The sequence below is a fragment of the Cetorhinus maximus genome, chromosome 14, assembly GCF_964194155.1.
Source record: "Cetorhinus maximus chromosome 14, sCetMax3.hap1.1, whole genome shotgun sequence".
Lineage (NCBI taxonomy): Eukaryota > Metazoa > Chordata > Chondrichthyes > Lamniformes > Cetorhinidae > Cetorhinus > Cetorhinus maximus.
The window spans coordinates 57,247,522-57,262,911 of NC_135892.1; the positions used below are offsets into that span (position 1 = coordinate 57,247,522).

At 43.7% G+C, this 15,390-nt stretch overlaps 1 protein-coding gene across 3 annotated transcripts in view; it reads left to right on the forward strand.

The window, feature by feature from the left end:
* Nucleotides 1-15,390, forward strand: part of LOC144689668 (ribosomal protein S6 kinase alpha-5-like) — a 92,670-nt gene that overhangs the window by 41,591 nt on the left and 35,689 nt on the right. For all 3 annotated transcript variants that reach the window (XM_078556936.1, XM_078556935.1, XM_078556934.1), the window contains one exon: nt 11,797-11,868. In XM_078556936.1, the coding sequence (XP_078413062.1) occupies nt 11,797-11,868 (72 nt within the window). The remainder of the gene's footprint in view (nt 1-11,796; nt 11,869-15,390) is intronic.

Consider the following 15,390-nt stretch of genomic DNA (forward strand, 5'->3'; position numbering starts at 1 on the left):
CTGAGATTTCTAGATTTCTATTAGCCAAAGGTTTCAGGAGATATAGGGCAATGGTGGGTATATGATGTTGGGTCACAATCAACCATGGAAGGTGGAACATGCTGAAGGGGCTGAATGGCCTACTCCTGTTCCCATGTTCCTAAGTTCTCTTGAATCCCATAATCCTTTTTTGAAAAAAAGTGCTGTTTAGTTACTTTTTGCTATTTGGAACAAAGGCCAAGATTTTTCCTATGGTGGGCGGGAGCGGGCAGGGGTGGGTGCGGAACTGATTGCCACCCACAATAGGCTCTGTGCTGCCATTTTATGCAGATGGGCCAAGTAAGGTCCGCCCAGCGTAATACGTGGCCAGTAGCGCTCAGTGCTACCTGTGTGGGCGGGGGGAGGAGGGAGAGTTGGGGCCAGCACTCTTTCACACATGCGCGTGAAAGAGCGCAGCAACCTCCCTGAGGCAGCTCGGATTGAATGGATATTAAAATAATGAAAGAAAAGATTTAAAAATTTGTTTAAACATGTCCCCTTATGTGACTGTGTCACATGAGTGAGGACATGTTTTTATATTTATGAAAATTAATTCATTTATTTAATAAAAGCTTCAGGAAACCTCATCCCGCTCGTGAATGAGGTTTCCTGAAAAATGCGATGGCCGCTTGGGGTTTCCGCCTGCTCGACAACCTTAAGGTTGGATGGGCAGCGTTCTCAAGTGGCTCAATTGATTTCTTAATGATCTTAATAGGCCGTTTGCATTTCGGCGGGCGCACAGCTGACTCTGGCACGTGCCTGCCGAATGAAATATTGTGATGGCGTGCAATGCACGCCCGATGTCATCACGCGTCATTTTATGCGTCTGCATGTAGGGCCCGCCCCCGCACACCAACTGGAAAATGCTGCCCCAGGTCACAAGAAGGCAATCACTACACTGCCGATCTGTCTCATTTATTAATTGCTATATTTTGAGATTGCAAGTTGGGTTTGGATGAAGAGAGCCACTTCTATTTCATGTCATGCTTCTGAATATGAACTCAAATGTATGCCCATCACCAGCTATTTGCTAACTGAGTCCTATGTGCTAGCCTCAACTGTCTTGTTAATTATTTTATCAGGTCCATTTCTTTTTGAGGCCTATGAAGCTTACAATATAACGTCACTCTTCTTGCTTGATGTGGTGATCAGTGTTGCTGCCCTCGTCTACAGTAACTCTGACTTCCATGTCGCCCTTTTGTGACTGCAACAGTAACTGTAAGCAGTGCTTCGGGTGCAGCCTGACAGGATGGTGTACAGCTTCAGCATGATATCTATGGACTTGAGATCAATTAATATGGCAGTATAAGGTTTAAAGTCATTCACGGTGTTAATGAGGAACTCCTGGCATCTGTGTTGCTAACTGACAAACATTGTTTATGCTCTACAGGATACTTCTATTAGTGGGAGTGAGAATGAGAGGTTCTAGCAAGCAGATGAAGGTTCAGAAACTAACCTTGCACCACAGTCATAGTTTCCAATTCTAATCAATTACTGAGGAAATAGCTAACATTTCATTGCGCAAAAAGCAGAAAATGATAGGAAGTACTCAGCAGGTCTGAGATAGGCACATAAGAAATAGGAGCAGGAGCAGACCATTTTGCCCATCGAGCCAGCTCCGCCATTCTATAAGATCATGGCTGATCTGATTGTGGCCTTAACTCCACTTTTCTGATTCTCCCATAACCCTTGACTCCCTTGTAGATCAAAAATCTGTCTAACTCAGCCTTGAATATGTTTAACGACTCAGCCTCCACTGGTATAGGGTAAAGAATTCCAAAAATTAACAACCCTCTGAGAGAAGAAATTCCTCCCCATTTCCATCTTAAATGGGAGCCTCTCCCTTATTTTGAAATTGTGCCCCCTAGTTCTACATTCCCTGACAAACATTCTCTCAGTATCTACCCTGTCAAACTCTCTCAGAATCTTATGTTTCAATAAGACCTTTTGTGGAGAAAGGAACATAAATAATATTTCAGGTCCTTGACCTTTCATCAGAACTGGGAAAAGTTAGAAATGTAAAAGGTTTCAAAGGGAAAGACAGGAGGTTGTAAAAAAGAACAAAAGAGGAAGTCTGTCATAGGGTGGAAGGTGCTGGAGATTAAATGTCAAAAGGGTTGATGGTGCAAGGCAAAAGGAAGTGCTAATGGGGAAAGTAAAGAAACAAAAGATGAGGAAGTATAGATAGCAGAATCATGAAGAGGCACTCTACAGTCTTCCAGTCTCAACATAGAGTTCAAAAATTTCAGATTGTAATCTCTGCCCCCATTTTGCTTGCATTTTCTTTGCTGGTTTTGGTTTTTCCCTTGTTTTTCTTTGTTCTTGTTTTCGTAGCAGCTGTACATGATTCTGCCATTCATATCTTTTGTCCCTTTACTTGTCCTGTTGCTACTCCCATTTGCCTTGCACCATCAACCCTTTTGTTATTTAAGCTCTCCCACCTTCCACCCTATCACAGACCTTCTCTTTTATTTATTTTCCCACCCTCCTCCCTTTCACTGACTCGGTCCTTGCTCAAAATCCAAATCTCTTAACTTTTCCTGGTTCTGATAATGGTTCATCAACCTAAACTGTTAACTCTGTTTCTCCCCACAGATGCTGCCAGACCTGCTGAGTGTTTTCAACATTTTCTGTTTTTAGTTCAGATTTCCAGCATCCGCAGTATTATATTTTTTATTTCTCTGCGCTTGTCATTTTAAGGATAAATGTGCAATCATCAGAAGAAAAACTACAATGAGTATTTTTTTTTAGAATGACTGAATTTTAAATTGCATAGCTCATACAGTGATCATGTTTCAACAACATGCATTTCAGTAATTGCTTCACTGGCTTCCTGGTGCTTTTTGGTATTCCTATGGTGTTTTATGCTGTTTCAGTAACATTGCTTAATTTGAACAACTGGATAATTTTGTTATTTTTCAACCAGAAAAGCAACTTTATAACAGGAATGGACTGTGTGCAAAATGCGCTTGTGTTGTTTCACTAAATAATGTTATTGTTTCTCCATTCTTTGCTTTTCTCCTCCATTTTGTTTCTTTTTCAAGCCTTTCACCATCATGTTGCCATCTTTAGATGAGACAAAGTCAATCTGTCCAGCAAACTTCTCCATTATCATTGACTCATGGTGCTCTTTTCTCTGGTTGCACAAGTATAATTTTAAGCATGGCGAAATGGTGCAGCAACGATGATTTTTCTACCTCTAAGACAGAACTCCTTTTTTAAGTGGCATCCTAACTGCTTGATGGAGAACTAACAAATTTCGGTAATCTTATTTAAATTATGATGATTTGTATCTGTGTGAAGCAAAACTGCAAACTGCTGATTGAAATGGGTGGATTCTGCAGCCTGTGTTGCTACATTTGTACATCATTTTTTTCCTGAAAGATATGTTTTTCTCCTTAAGGTAAATACCTTAAGGAAGAAAACATATCCCTGAGAAAAAATTGATGTACAAGTGTAGCAACATATTTTTAAAAATTTTCCCTTTTGGTTTTTCAGATTGCCTTGGCAATCATCATCTCCAAAAACGTGCACAGGCAGGAGATTTGTTTCCAAGCTCCTCTGCCTGTGCAGCTTTGAAACCAGCCAATGGAAAGTACGTAAAAGCAGCTGTAGGTATTATGTTGCTACATTGACTTCTTTTTTCCTCCTTCCCCCCACCCTTGGTCTTCGCTCATTTACAGGTCAATATTAACATGCATGTTAATGATGCAGAGCTCTACCTCTCTATCAGGGACTGCCTCTGTGCTGTTCATTTGCTTGTCCAACGTCAAGTATCAGGAAGACTGATTGTGGCCTCCCCCACTGACCCCATCCTGTGCTCTGGCCATGCACTTTTGGTGTCTTATTTTACCCTCGAAGCTCTCTGGCTAACCATCTCTGTCTCTCCACTAATGTTCCCTCTAATTTTTTTGGAATGAGCAGGTGGTTTATTTAAGTGCGCAGCCCCTTTAATTTTTCTGGTACGTCCGCGCATATGCGCTCACGAAGAGACCGATTAGTGCGCATCCTGTGCGGGGAGTTTTGGTTTGCCGTGAAGTCGCACAGCCTACAGGGACCATTGCTTTCCACTCTTTTCTGCACTTTTTAAATACCTCCTGAAAAACCATCTCGTCAACCTAGTTTTTAGTCAACCCTCTTAAACTCTTTCATTGAGGCTCAGCAATTGTTTTCCCTTATGCTTATTTGTGAAACATTTTGGGATTTTATACATATTAAAGACACTGGGAGAGAGAGTTTCAACTCAGTTGTACTGTTTGTTTTTTAGCATAATTCACGAGAAGCCAGTAAGAGGATTCCGGAATGTATCGTAAATTACGTCCAGCGCAAATAAGACTTTTTGCAATTTCTTGTCCTAGTTCAAAAATCATTGTGCTAGAAACTTGCCCTATCAAATAGCTGACCTGCATCCCCAGGATGAATTGATCATCGAGAGTTTCCTCTGTGTTGTAGGATGGCTGAGTTGTACTATTAGTAAAAGAGTTGAACTACAGACACTTCTTGAGTGGAAGTGTTAAGTTTATTTACGATATACTCAACAGCAACTACAGGTGTGCTTTCAACTCCAACTCTATCTTTACACTGACTGCTGAGGTAGTGCGTGCTACTCCCCTATTGGTTACTACAGATCATGTGATCTTTCCTAACAAGTATTATTCTTAAAGGTACATTACACACTTTTTAAAAAAAAACCATAATTACTACATTCCTCTCCCTTTAACTCGGCTATCATACTATATTTACAAGTACATGTTTTTCAAGACAACATAATATTTACGCTGGGTAAGGAATTTACAAGTTCAGTCTTTCAGGTGGTTTCTCAGTATGTGTGGTATGTCGCAGCTCCACAACTTCAGATTCTTTGTAAGGAGCCTCCTTTTCCAGAGTTGCCTGAACATCAGGTGCTTTGGTGGGCACTTGCAGTCCTGTGTCTTCAACTCTTACAGGATCATCAGACATGAGTATCTTCAACAGGAAACGCAGACCCGGCCATGGTCACCGGTGGAACCATATCTTGATGATTTGTCTCTTTTTTTCCTTTAAATGGTCCACATATTTACGGATGATCTGGCCTTCCACCTCCACGCGGTATGATAGAGGTCCAGTCACCACACTTATTTCACCTGGTAACCACTTTGGTCCTTCCCCGAAGTTTTTCACGTATACCGGCTCTCCCACAGTAAATTTCCTCTCGCGTTTAGTCACGTCTAGTTTTCTGGCTTCTCTGACTCCTTTCAACCTTCCCCTCTAAACTCAGCATTATTAAGCTCAATCTCATCCTGAGACGGTGTTTCAACAATAACTCCGCAGGTGTGACACCTGTTGTTGTGTGAGGGGTAGTCTTGTAATGAAAAAGAAAGCGTGCTAACTTGGTTGCCAAGGAATCACGAGTTAGCTTTTTCATGCCTGCCTTGAATGTTTGGACCGCCCTTTCGGTCAGTCTGTTTGAGGAAGGGTGGTACAGTGCAGTTTTTACATGAGGCTGATAAACTGTTGAAACTCAGCACTCGGAAGTGCCATGCCGCTATCGGAAATGACTACTTCTGCTTGTCCGTGAATGGCAAAACTTGATGTAGTTTCTCAATTGTAGCTCCCGCGTTGGTGACTTCACCTCATATACATCTAATCATTTTGAATGGGCATCAACTATGAGCAGAAACATTGTTCCCAGGGAAGGTCCAACATAGGCAATGTGTAACCGCACCCAGGGTTTACCTGGCCACTCCCATGGGTGTAATGGAGTGGTCACTGACAACTTTTGTAGTTGCTGACATTGCCCACAATGCTTTACCATACTCTCTATTTCGCCATCCATCCCTGGCCACCATAAATAGCTGCGTGCTATGGTCTTCATTCAGGAAATTCCTGGATGGGTACTGTGGAGTTCAACTTAAAGAGGCTCCCTTCCCTTTGGAGGAACTATTATTTGTACACCCCACAATAAGATGCCATCCTGACTGGTTATTTCACGTCTTCTGTTGAAGTACGGTTTCATTTCATCAGATACGGACGGGCTCCTGTGACCAACTATGTAGCACTTGTTCTCGGACTTGAGATAGGACTGGGTCCCGACTTGTCCAGTCTCTGATCTGTCGAGCACATACCGGCGAGGAATCTAAGAAATTTAACAGTAAAACAAGTTCCTGTGGGACTGGCACATCCTCATCATTTTCTTATAAAGGCAAATGACTAAGGGCATCGGCGTTTGCGATTTGATTGCCAGGCCTAATGTACGAAAAGTTTATTCATATGCTGCCAGAATTAAGGCCCATTGTTGTACTCTTGATGAAGCTTTGGGTGGTATAGCCTTTTCCTCGCTAAACAAACCTCGCAGTGGTTTGTGGTCTGAAACTATTGTAAAATGGCAGCCGTGTATGTACTGGTGAAATTTCTTGACACCAAAGATGATGGATAGTCCTTTTTCTATCTGTGAGTATCCCTTTTCCGCTGTGGTGAGTGTCCTTGATACATAACCTATTGGCTGTTCTGTGCCGTCATCCATCCAATGAGATAGCACTGCTCCCACTCCGCAGGGCAATGCATCACATGTCAGCGCCAAGTCTTTCGTCTGATCATAATGCACTAATAGATTGGACGAGTGAAACAATTCTTTCACCTTTATGGAAACTTCTTTCTGGGGCGCCTCCCAAGACCAAAGTTGGTTCTTTTGAGTAGAGAATGCAGGGGAGCCAGCACTGTAGGCCAGTTGGGTAAGAACTGCCCATAATAATTGATCACTCCTAGGAATGATTTGAGCCCTGAGGTGTTCTTTGGTGCGGGTGCCTCTCTCGTGGCTCTCACTTTCTCAACCAGGTGGAGACCTTGTGAATCTACCCGGTGATCCATATAGATTACCTCCCTCGCTTGGAACATACACTTTTCTTTGTTTTTTTAAATGCACTCCAGCTTATAAGAAATGTTTTAAGACTTTGAAGTTTGCCAAATGCTCTTTTTCAGTGAATCCTGTCACCAATACATCGTCTAAATAGACGACAACCTGGGGCAGTCCCTGGAGTAAGCTTTCCATTGTTCTCTGAAAGATGACACAAGCTGAGAAGACACCGAAAGGCAATTGTGTATATTGGTACAACCCTTTGTGGGTATTAATTGTGACAAATCCCCAGGAGGCATTATCCAATTCTAGTTGTTGATAAGCATGACTCATGTCAAGCTTTGTGTTCGTTATCCCTTCTGCCAGCTTGGCATACAGGTCTTCAATTTTTGGAATGGGGTGCCTGTCCAGCTTGGCTACTTTATTAACCATCAGTTTGTGGTCCCCACAAATTCAGACACTTTGGTCAGGTTTAAGGACAGGGTCTATGGGTGCTGCCCATTCTGAGAACTGAACAGGTTGTATAACACCCAGTTTCTCTAGCCTGTTCAGCTCAGTGTCGACTTTTTCTCACAGGGCGTATGGCAACGATCTCGCCTTCATGAAGCGAGGGGTTGCTTCCGGATCCACATAAATCTTGGCCTGCAGACCCTGGATTTTCCCCAGTTCGTCCTTGAAGACAGTGGCGTACTGTCTAAGTAGCTCTGGTAATCCACTTGCTCTCAACTGGAAAGTTTCAGACCATTCTAACTTAATCTCCTTTAACCAATTTCACCCCAGGAGGCTTGGCCCTTCACCTACTACAATCAAGGGTAGTTGAGCCAATTGGCTTCCATGACGGACAGTTACCCTGCTCATGCCTTTTACTTGAATGTCTTCACCGGATATGTTTTTAGCTTGGCAGCTGTTTGTTCTAAACTTAATTGATGTTTACCATTATTCAAATATCTGAAGGCATGTTCCCCAATTACTGCTCCCGTGTCTACTTCTATTTTAACAGGTTTGCCATTTACTTTCACTGACAAATATTGGTTCTGCCTTTCCAACTTTCAGATTAAACAACGGGTAAATGTCAGAATTTGTTGTTTCAGGCTCTTCTACATGTAGATTTCATTGGGCTTCTTCTTTTGTTTACAAGCCTGCTTGAATCTTTCCTTGCACTGCCTCATCATATGTCCATTTCTGTGACAATAGTAGCATTCGATTTCTTTTTTAAATTGCCAATTGCATAAAGACTGATTGTTTCCACCTCTATTAAAATTATTCTTCGATCTCGCTGCTAAGTTATTTTTCTTTATTCTTTGGCTAGCTTCTCAGCAGAGCCTCACTTTTTCGCGCCACTTTGCTTGAGGTTTCCCGCCCGATGTGGCGCCATTTTGTGCACCCTGTATTGCTTGTGAATCTCTTACTGCACTTTCCATGGCCAGCGCTATCTCTAGCACCTTCCTGAAATCCAGATTCACTTCGGACAGTAGTCTTTCCTGAATAGTGTTCTCTTTCACATCACACATTAAACGATCTCTGAGCATGTCGTTCAGAGTCGTACCAAACCCACAATGTTCCATTAGCTGCTTCAGATTTGCCACATAGCCTGCAGTTGCCTCATCCGGGGCTCTATTTCATGAATTAAACCTGAACCTCTGCATCGTGACTGAGGGCTTGGGTTGAAAGTGACCCTTCACGAGGCCCATCAATCAATTCATCGCAATTCTTCGAATCTGGGGCACCGGGTGTCATCAAACTTCAAATCAAACTGTATGTTTTGCTCCCACAAGTACTTAAGGGGAAAAATTTTCCCCCCGTTGGGGGGGAAGTGCAGGAGTGGGCGCAGGCAGGCATGCCTCCTGCTGCCATTTTACGTGGGCGGGCCAGTTAAGGCCTGCCCAGCGTGACATCCGCCAGGAAGCGCTATGCGCTCCCTGTGCGGGCGGGGGGAATTCCCTTAGCTGGGAGTGTGCTCTTTCGTGCATGCGTGCGCAAGAGCGCACAGATCCCCCTGAGGCTAAGTGCTGCCTCAGGGAGATCGGCTCGGAATTAAAATTTTTAATACAAATGATAAAAAAAAATTTCCCTGACATGTCCCCTCATGTGACACTGTCACATGAGTTGGGACATGTACATAACTTTTATTTAAAGATTTGATAAAAATGTAAATACCCTCATGAAACCTCATCCCGCCCGTGGATGAAGTTTCATGCTTTTCCCGAAGCCCGCCAGGGCTCCTGGCCTGCCCGCCAACCTTAAGATTGGACGGGCAGGCCCATTAATGACCTTAAGTAGCTTTTCAATGGCCTCAATAGGCCGTTGACAGGTCGGTGGACACACAGCTAACTCGGCTGCGCCCCCGCCGACCTGAAAATGGAAATGACGCAGGGTGACGTCGGGAGTTTCACCCAATGTCATCCCGTGTCATTCTATGCATCGGCGAGCGGGCCCCGCCCCAAACTCCCAACGTCACCCCGTGTCATTCTATGCATCAGCGAGCGGGCCCCGCCCCTGCTCGCCGACCGGAAGATCCTGCCCAAGAGGATTGCTTGCCTCTTCCCTTCCCCCGGTAATCTCCTTCGCTTGGACAAAACGTGAGGCCCTCTATGTATTGAGACCAATCGTCAGTGGCTTGTTCAAAAGGATCAATTCCCCCAAATTGTAGCATTTTGAGAGAGGATAACTTATTCAATTCTAATGGAGCTTGCTACTTATAATCACTGGGTGAGGTACAGTGCCAATTTCTTTTCAACTTGATTTCTTCTGTTCAATCCTGTTTTATCCTCATCGCCAGTTTGTTGTAGGGTGGCCGAGTTGTACTATTACTAACAGAGTTGAACTATAGACACTTCTTAAGTGGAAACATTGGGCAGAACTTTGCCATCGGTGACGTCAGGCGGAACCCCCGATGTCATCCCGCCCCATTTAAATTTTCAGAAAGGCGGGGGCACAGCAAAATCAGCTGCGGGCACGCCAACCTGTCAATGGCCACTTGAGGTCATTGACAGGATCATTTAACCAATTAAAGGACCTGCCCGTCCAACCTTAAGGTTGGCAGGCAGGCCAGGAGCCCCGGCAGCTAATAGAGAAAACATGAAACCTCATCCAGTGGCGGGATGAGGTTTTATGCAGGGTTTTAAAAATTGTAATAAAGTTGTTCTGTAAATTATGAACATGTCCCAATTCATGTGAGGAGACATGTAAGGGATTTTTCTTTTTTCTATTTTTAATAGTTTTTAAAGTCGAAGCGATCTCCCTGAGGCTGCACTTAGTCTCAGGGAGATGTGCGCTCTTTTGTGTGCATGCGTGAAAGAGTGCACTCTCACTTATAGGGAATCCCCCCCGCTCGTGGTCTGATTCCTGAATTGAGTTGCATCTCAAACATAACACTTAAAATTATAGGTTATGACAGTTGTTTAAAGTTTCCTTCTGGGATTTTTAAATAACTCAGCTTTACCAACTTCATTGGTCATAACAGTACCCCAACATAGCTAGCAAATGTTTCTGTATAATTTAAAAAAAATAATATTCAGTAATTTAAAAATTGGCTTACTCACAGTTGAGAACTGACACTGATAAAAAATGTTTATTTTTGTCATAAACTCACCTCAGCTGTATTAATCAAACTACACAAAATTGCCACTCTTAAATATATCAAGAAATACTTATCAAAAGATAGTTCTTTTTAAAATTACATTTGAGATTACTGTCCAACTGCGCTGCCTTGTGTAGCAGATTTTGTTTGGTGGTATGCAAATGATATTGAGCAGAAACCTGAGAAAACACTTTTTAAAATTCAGTTTACACCCTGATCGTTGATTGTGCCCAAAGCGGAAACTGTAAATGTTCCTGCTACTCTCTGGGCAGGATTTCCCGGTCGACGTGCAGGGGCGGGACCTGCACGCCGACACGTAAAATGACGCGGGATGACGTCGGGCGGAACTCCCGACGTCACCCTGTGTCATTTCAATTTTCAGGTCGGCGGGGGCGCAGCCGAATCAGCTGTGCACCTGCCGACCTGTCAACAGCCAATTGAGGCCATTTAAAAAGTAATTGTATTAGTTAAAGGACCTGCACATCCAACCTTAAGGCTCCCGCAATGAGGTTTCATGTAGGTTTTTAAAAATTTAATTAAAATTTAATTAAAAGTAATGTACATGTCCCAACTCATGTGACAGTGTCACAGGAGGGGACATGTCAGGGAAGTTTTATTTTTCTGTTATTAACACTTTTGAATTTGGCGCCGATCTCCCTGAGGCAGCACTTAGCCTCAGGGAGATGAATGCGCTCTTTTAGACCGCGCACTCGGCATTCGGAATTCCCTCCCCCACCCGTACAGGAAGCATATAGCGCTTCCTGGCGGACGTCATGCTGGGCGGGCCCTAATTGGCCCGCCCACGTAAAATGGCAGCATGCCTCTGACTGGGGGCACCAATTGGAGGCGCGCCTGCACACACACCCACCCCTGAACTCCACTGCCCCCCTCCCCCCGATGGGGGCAAAATTCTGCCCTGTCCCTTCAATTTTGTAATATTATTTACTGTGTAGGCCCCTTCCTACCACCTGTTACTTAGTCCTTCATAACTGTTTACTTATTCTATTCTTTCAAGTCATTCTTAATTTTCTCTCTTCCTGATAACTCTACCATCCAGCTACTCCCTGATTACATTGAGTTCAGGCTCTCTTCTTTGGTTTCAATATCGCATCTGCACACAATGGACACCATAAAAGTTTTTAAACTCATATTTTTAAAAACAAATACCAGAACCTGGGTCATAAAAAGTATCCTGAGGATGATGTGTGTCAGCCCATACAACTACAGCGTGTGAGTTTTCCATCTTGGCATCCTTGTGAAAAATGGCTTAACAACCTTACTGCTGGGTTTCTGTGTTTAAGTGAATGATTGCATTGCTGTGCACTATATTGCTATCTTCATCCTGTACTTTTAATTTAATTGGCAGCTAACCTCACTGGACACAGAGAAAGAGTTGGATTAGAAAACTTTGAGCTACTAAAAGTTCTGGGAACAGGAGGTGAGTTTTGGATGAGGTTTTTTTGTATCTCTTGACATTATACTAAAAAAAAATGCAAATGGTTCAGCAAGCCACAAATGTCATAAAATTCCAAGTTTAACCTATGTTTTGTATTGATTTAGTTGATCTCAGTAGGGAACAATCTAATTAGCCTTTTGTGCCACTGGATTAGGCAAGGAAAAATTGGCCAGATTTGTGCTCCTAATCACTACCAGTGATCTCTGTAGGATCTGTCCATGTGTTGATGTGAGGTGAGGATAAGATCTGGCTTGACTGTGATGTGGTTGACATTTGTAGTTGAATCTCGCAAGTGAAAATTAATGCTGCTTGGGTGAAGTTGCAAGTAGTGTCAGTGCCTGTTGAACTCCAGTTCAACAAAAGATCTTGGAAGAGGAGATGTAGTAAGAAAAGCATTGAAATAAAAAGAATGAGAATTATGCCCTAAAAGAGTGATTTTTTTTCAGCATATGTTAGTGAAACTTTGAGAAACTTGCTAAAATGCTAACCTGATTCCCAACTCTGACCGGTGGACTTCCAGTTTGGACAGAGGCAAGACGGGTTGCTAGGCAACCAACCCACTCCCAGGAGGCAGGTTTACAATTTAAATATTTCATAAAATGGACTGCCTGCCTCATGTTTAATCACCATTTTAAATTTAATCCAACCAGCTAAGTTTTCTTGGCCCCAGGACACCCAGTGGCTGAAGGAAGCCTACTCAATACAGGCAGTAACTGCCCTTGCACAGAACCTGCTTCAAACCCCATCAAATACCACACCCACAACCCTACCAATCTTGCCTATCTGCCTCTCTACGAGGCTTATGATTGCTTTCTTTTGACCTCTCCCCCCCGCCCCCCAAATCTTAGGATTCCTCCCTCTCCACTCTCCTGTCCACTCCCTGATTGTGGCTTGGTTTGCCTCTCAATCTGGCCGTCTACAGCCTGGAAATAAAGAGCTGAATTTTTCCACTAGGGAAGAAGTCCCACCGCCAGGACAGAAAGCAAGGGCTAGCCTTGTGCCGGCCAATGGCAGGACCCAGGGACAGCATTTTACCAACGGCAGCGAATTGCAAGGCTGCTGTCAGGACAGCAGTCCAATTAAGGAGAGGAAACAAGGAGAGGGAAGACAAGGTAAGCTTATTGAGACAGGGCCAGGCAGGCTTTGGCAATCGTAGGTGAGGAGGAGCACCTTCAACAGTGGTGTCATAGCCGTGATGTTGACCAATGGCGCTGGGAGGGAGCTGTTCCCTGGGCCATGGACTGGCATAAAGGAGGACCCCTATTTACCCCCACCCAGGAACTGCTGAGAGGCCCTGGCAATCTCCCTATGTGGTGGCACCTCCTGACATTGGTATAATACCAGTGGAAGTGGTCTTTTAAGTGGGCCCTTAACTGGGCAGCCATTCCACTGAGGTTTCCCCCTCTGGTAAAATTCCAAGGTGGCACGAAGATGTCAGGCTCCCCTCCCGGTGCCTTCCACCACCGTTTTACCAACCATCCTGCCTTTCAGTTCAATTCCAGAGGGCTGGTAAAATTCAGTCCAAAGTTTAAAAAATGCTAACAAAAACAAAAATAGCTGGAAAAACTCAGCAGGTCTGACGGCATCTGCGGAGAGGAATACAGTTAATGTTTCGAGTCCGTATGACTCTTCATCTGAACTAAGAAAAAATAGAAATGAGGTGAAATATAAGCTGATTGAGGGGGGTAGGACAGGTAGAGCTGGATAGAGGGCCAGTGATAGGTGGAGGCAAAGAAGAGATTGCCAAAGATGTCATAGACAAAAGGACAAAGGGGTGTTGACCGTGGTGATATTAGCTAAGGAATGTGCTAATTGTGACATTAAGGGTAGAAAGCAGGACGAGCAAGTGACAGATAGCCCTAGTGGGGGTGGGGTGGGGGGAAGGGATCAAAATAGGCTAAAAGGTGGAGATAAAGCAATGGATGGAAATAAATTTAAAAATAATGGAAATAGGTGGGAGAAGAAAAATATATATTTTTAAAAATGTATCAAAAAGATTATAAATTATTGTGAAAAGAGGGATCGGAAAGTGGGTGGGGATGGAGGAGAGAGTTCATGATCTGAAGTTGTTGAACTTAATGTTAAGTCCGGAAGATGAGGTGCTGTTCCTCCAGTTTGCATTGAGCTTCACTGGAACATTGCAGCAGCCCAAGGACGGACATGTGGGCATGACAGCAGGGTGGTGTGTTGAAATGGCAAGCAACAGGGAGGTCTGGGTCATGCTTGCGGACAGACCAAAGGTGTTCCGCAAAGCGGTCATCCAGTCTGCGTTTGGTCTCTCCAATGTAGAGGAGACCGCATTGGGAGCAGCGAATGCAGTAGACTAAATTGAGGGAAATGCAAGTGAAGTGCTGCTTCACTTGAAAGGGTATTTGGGCCCTTGGACGGTGAGGAGGGGGGAAGTAAAGGGGCGGGTGTTGCACCTTCTGCGGTTGCATGGGAAGGTGCCGTGGGAGGGGGTTGAGGTGTGGGGGGTGATGGAGGAGTGGACCAGGGAGTCCCGGAGGGAACGGTCCCTACAGAATGCCGCCAGGGGGGGAAGGGAAGATGTGTTTGGTGGTGGCATCATGTTTTTAAAAAATTCTAATCAGCTCCTGCCTTTAAAATTCAACTACACTACACTGACTGCAATTAGTTATTACTGCTGAATGTTTGAGAAGTAAACGTCCAAAAAGTTGACCAGAGGGTCGGAGAGATGGATCATTGAAATGCTATTGCACAAAATATCTTCTTAAGCTCCTCCTATGATCTGGCTTAATCGTGAGCCTGATGTCTGGGAGCAAGCTTTTTATTTTGTATAAATAGCCATATCGTAAGACAATGTTAGCAAAAAGGAGAAATTACTTACAAAATGGGAGTGGAGAAGAGCATGTTAAAAGTATAATTACTTTCTTCAGACATGTATATCCTATCCACCAGAGTGCAGGTGCGTATACTTGACTCAGTGCAAACACACCCTTGGTAAACAAGTTGTTTGGACTGCTGCCAGAAGAAAAAAAAATCGCACAACATGCATTCATTGTAATAATTTTCTTCCACAAGACTAATTGATTTTAGTATTGTCATAGCCAAGCCGGATCCTAACCTCACCTGATATCAACACAGGGACAGTTCCTGCAGAGATCATTGGCAATGTTTTCGGAGAATAACTCTGGCATTTTTTTCCTTGCCTAACCCAGTGACACAAAGGCCAATTATATTGTTCCCGGCTGAGTTATCTCAGTTTAACCAGCAAATAAAATTTCTGTAGTACATAGCTTTTGTTTTTAAACAATAAATTTCAGAATAAAAGTCTCCAAAAAAATTCTGTTAATGCCCATATTTACTGAAAGAATGACTTCTTCCTGTGGAACAGTTCAGTAGGCACCAGGTGCACTACAATACTTTATCTAATTGGCCATTATTCATGTGGGATTGTTAACAGGCTGTTTGACCTCAAGGAGACATAATAGCGACATCATGTCCAAAACATGCATTTCCAGCAGGAGTTGCTGGACAGCAATC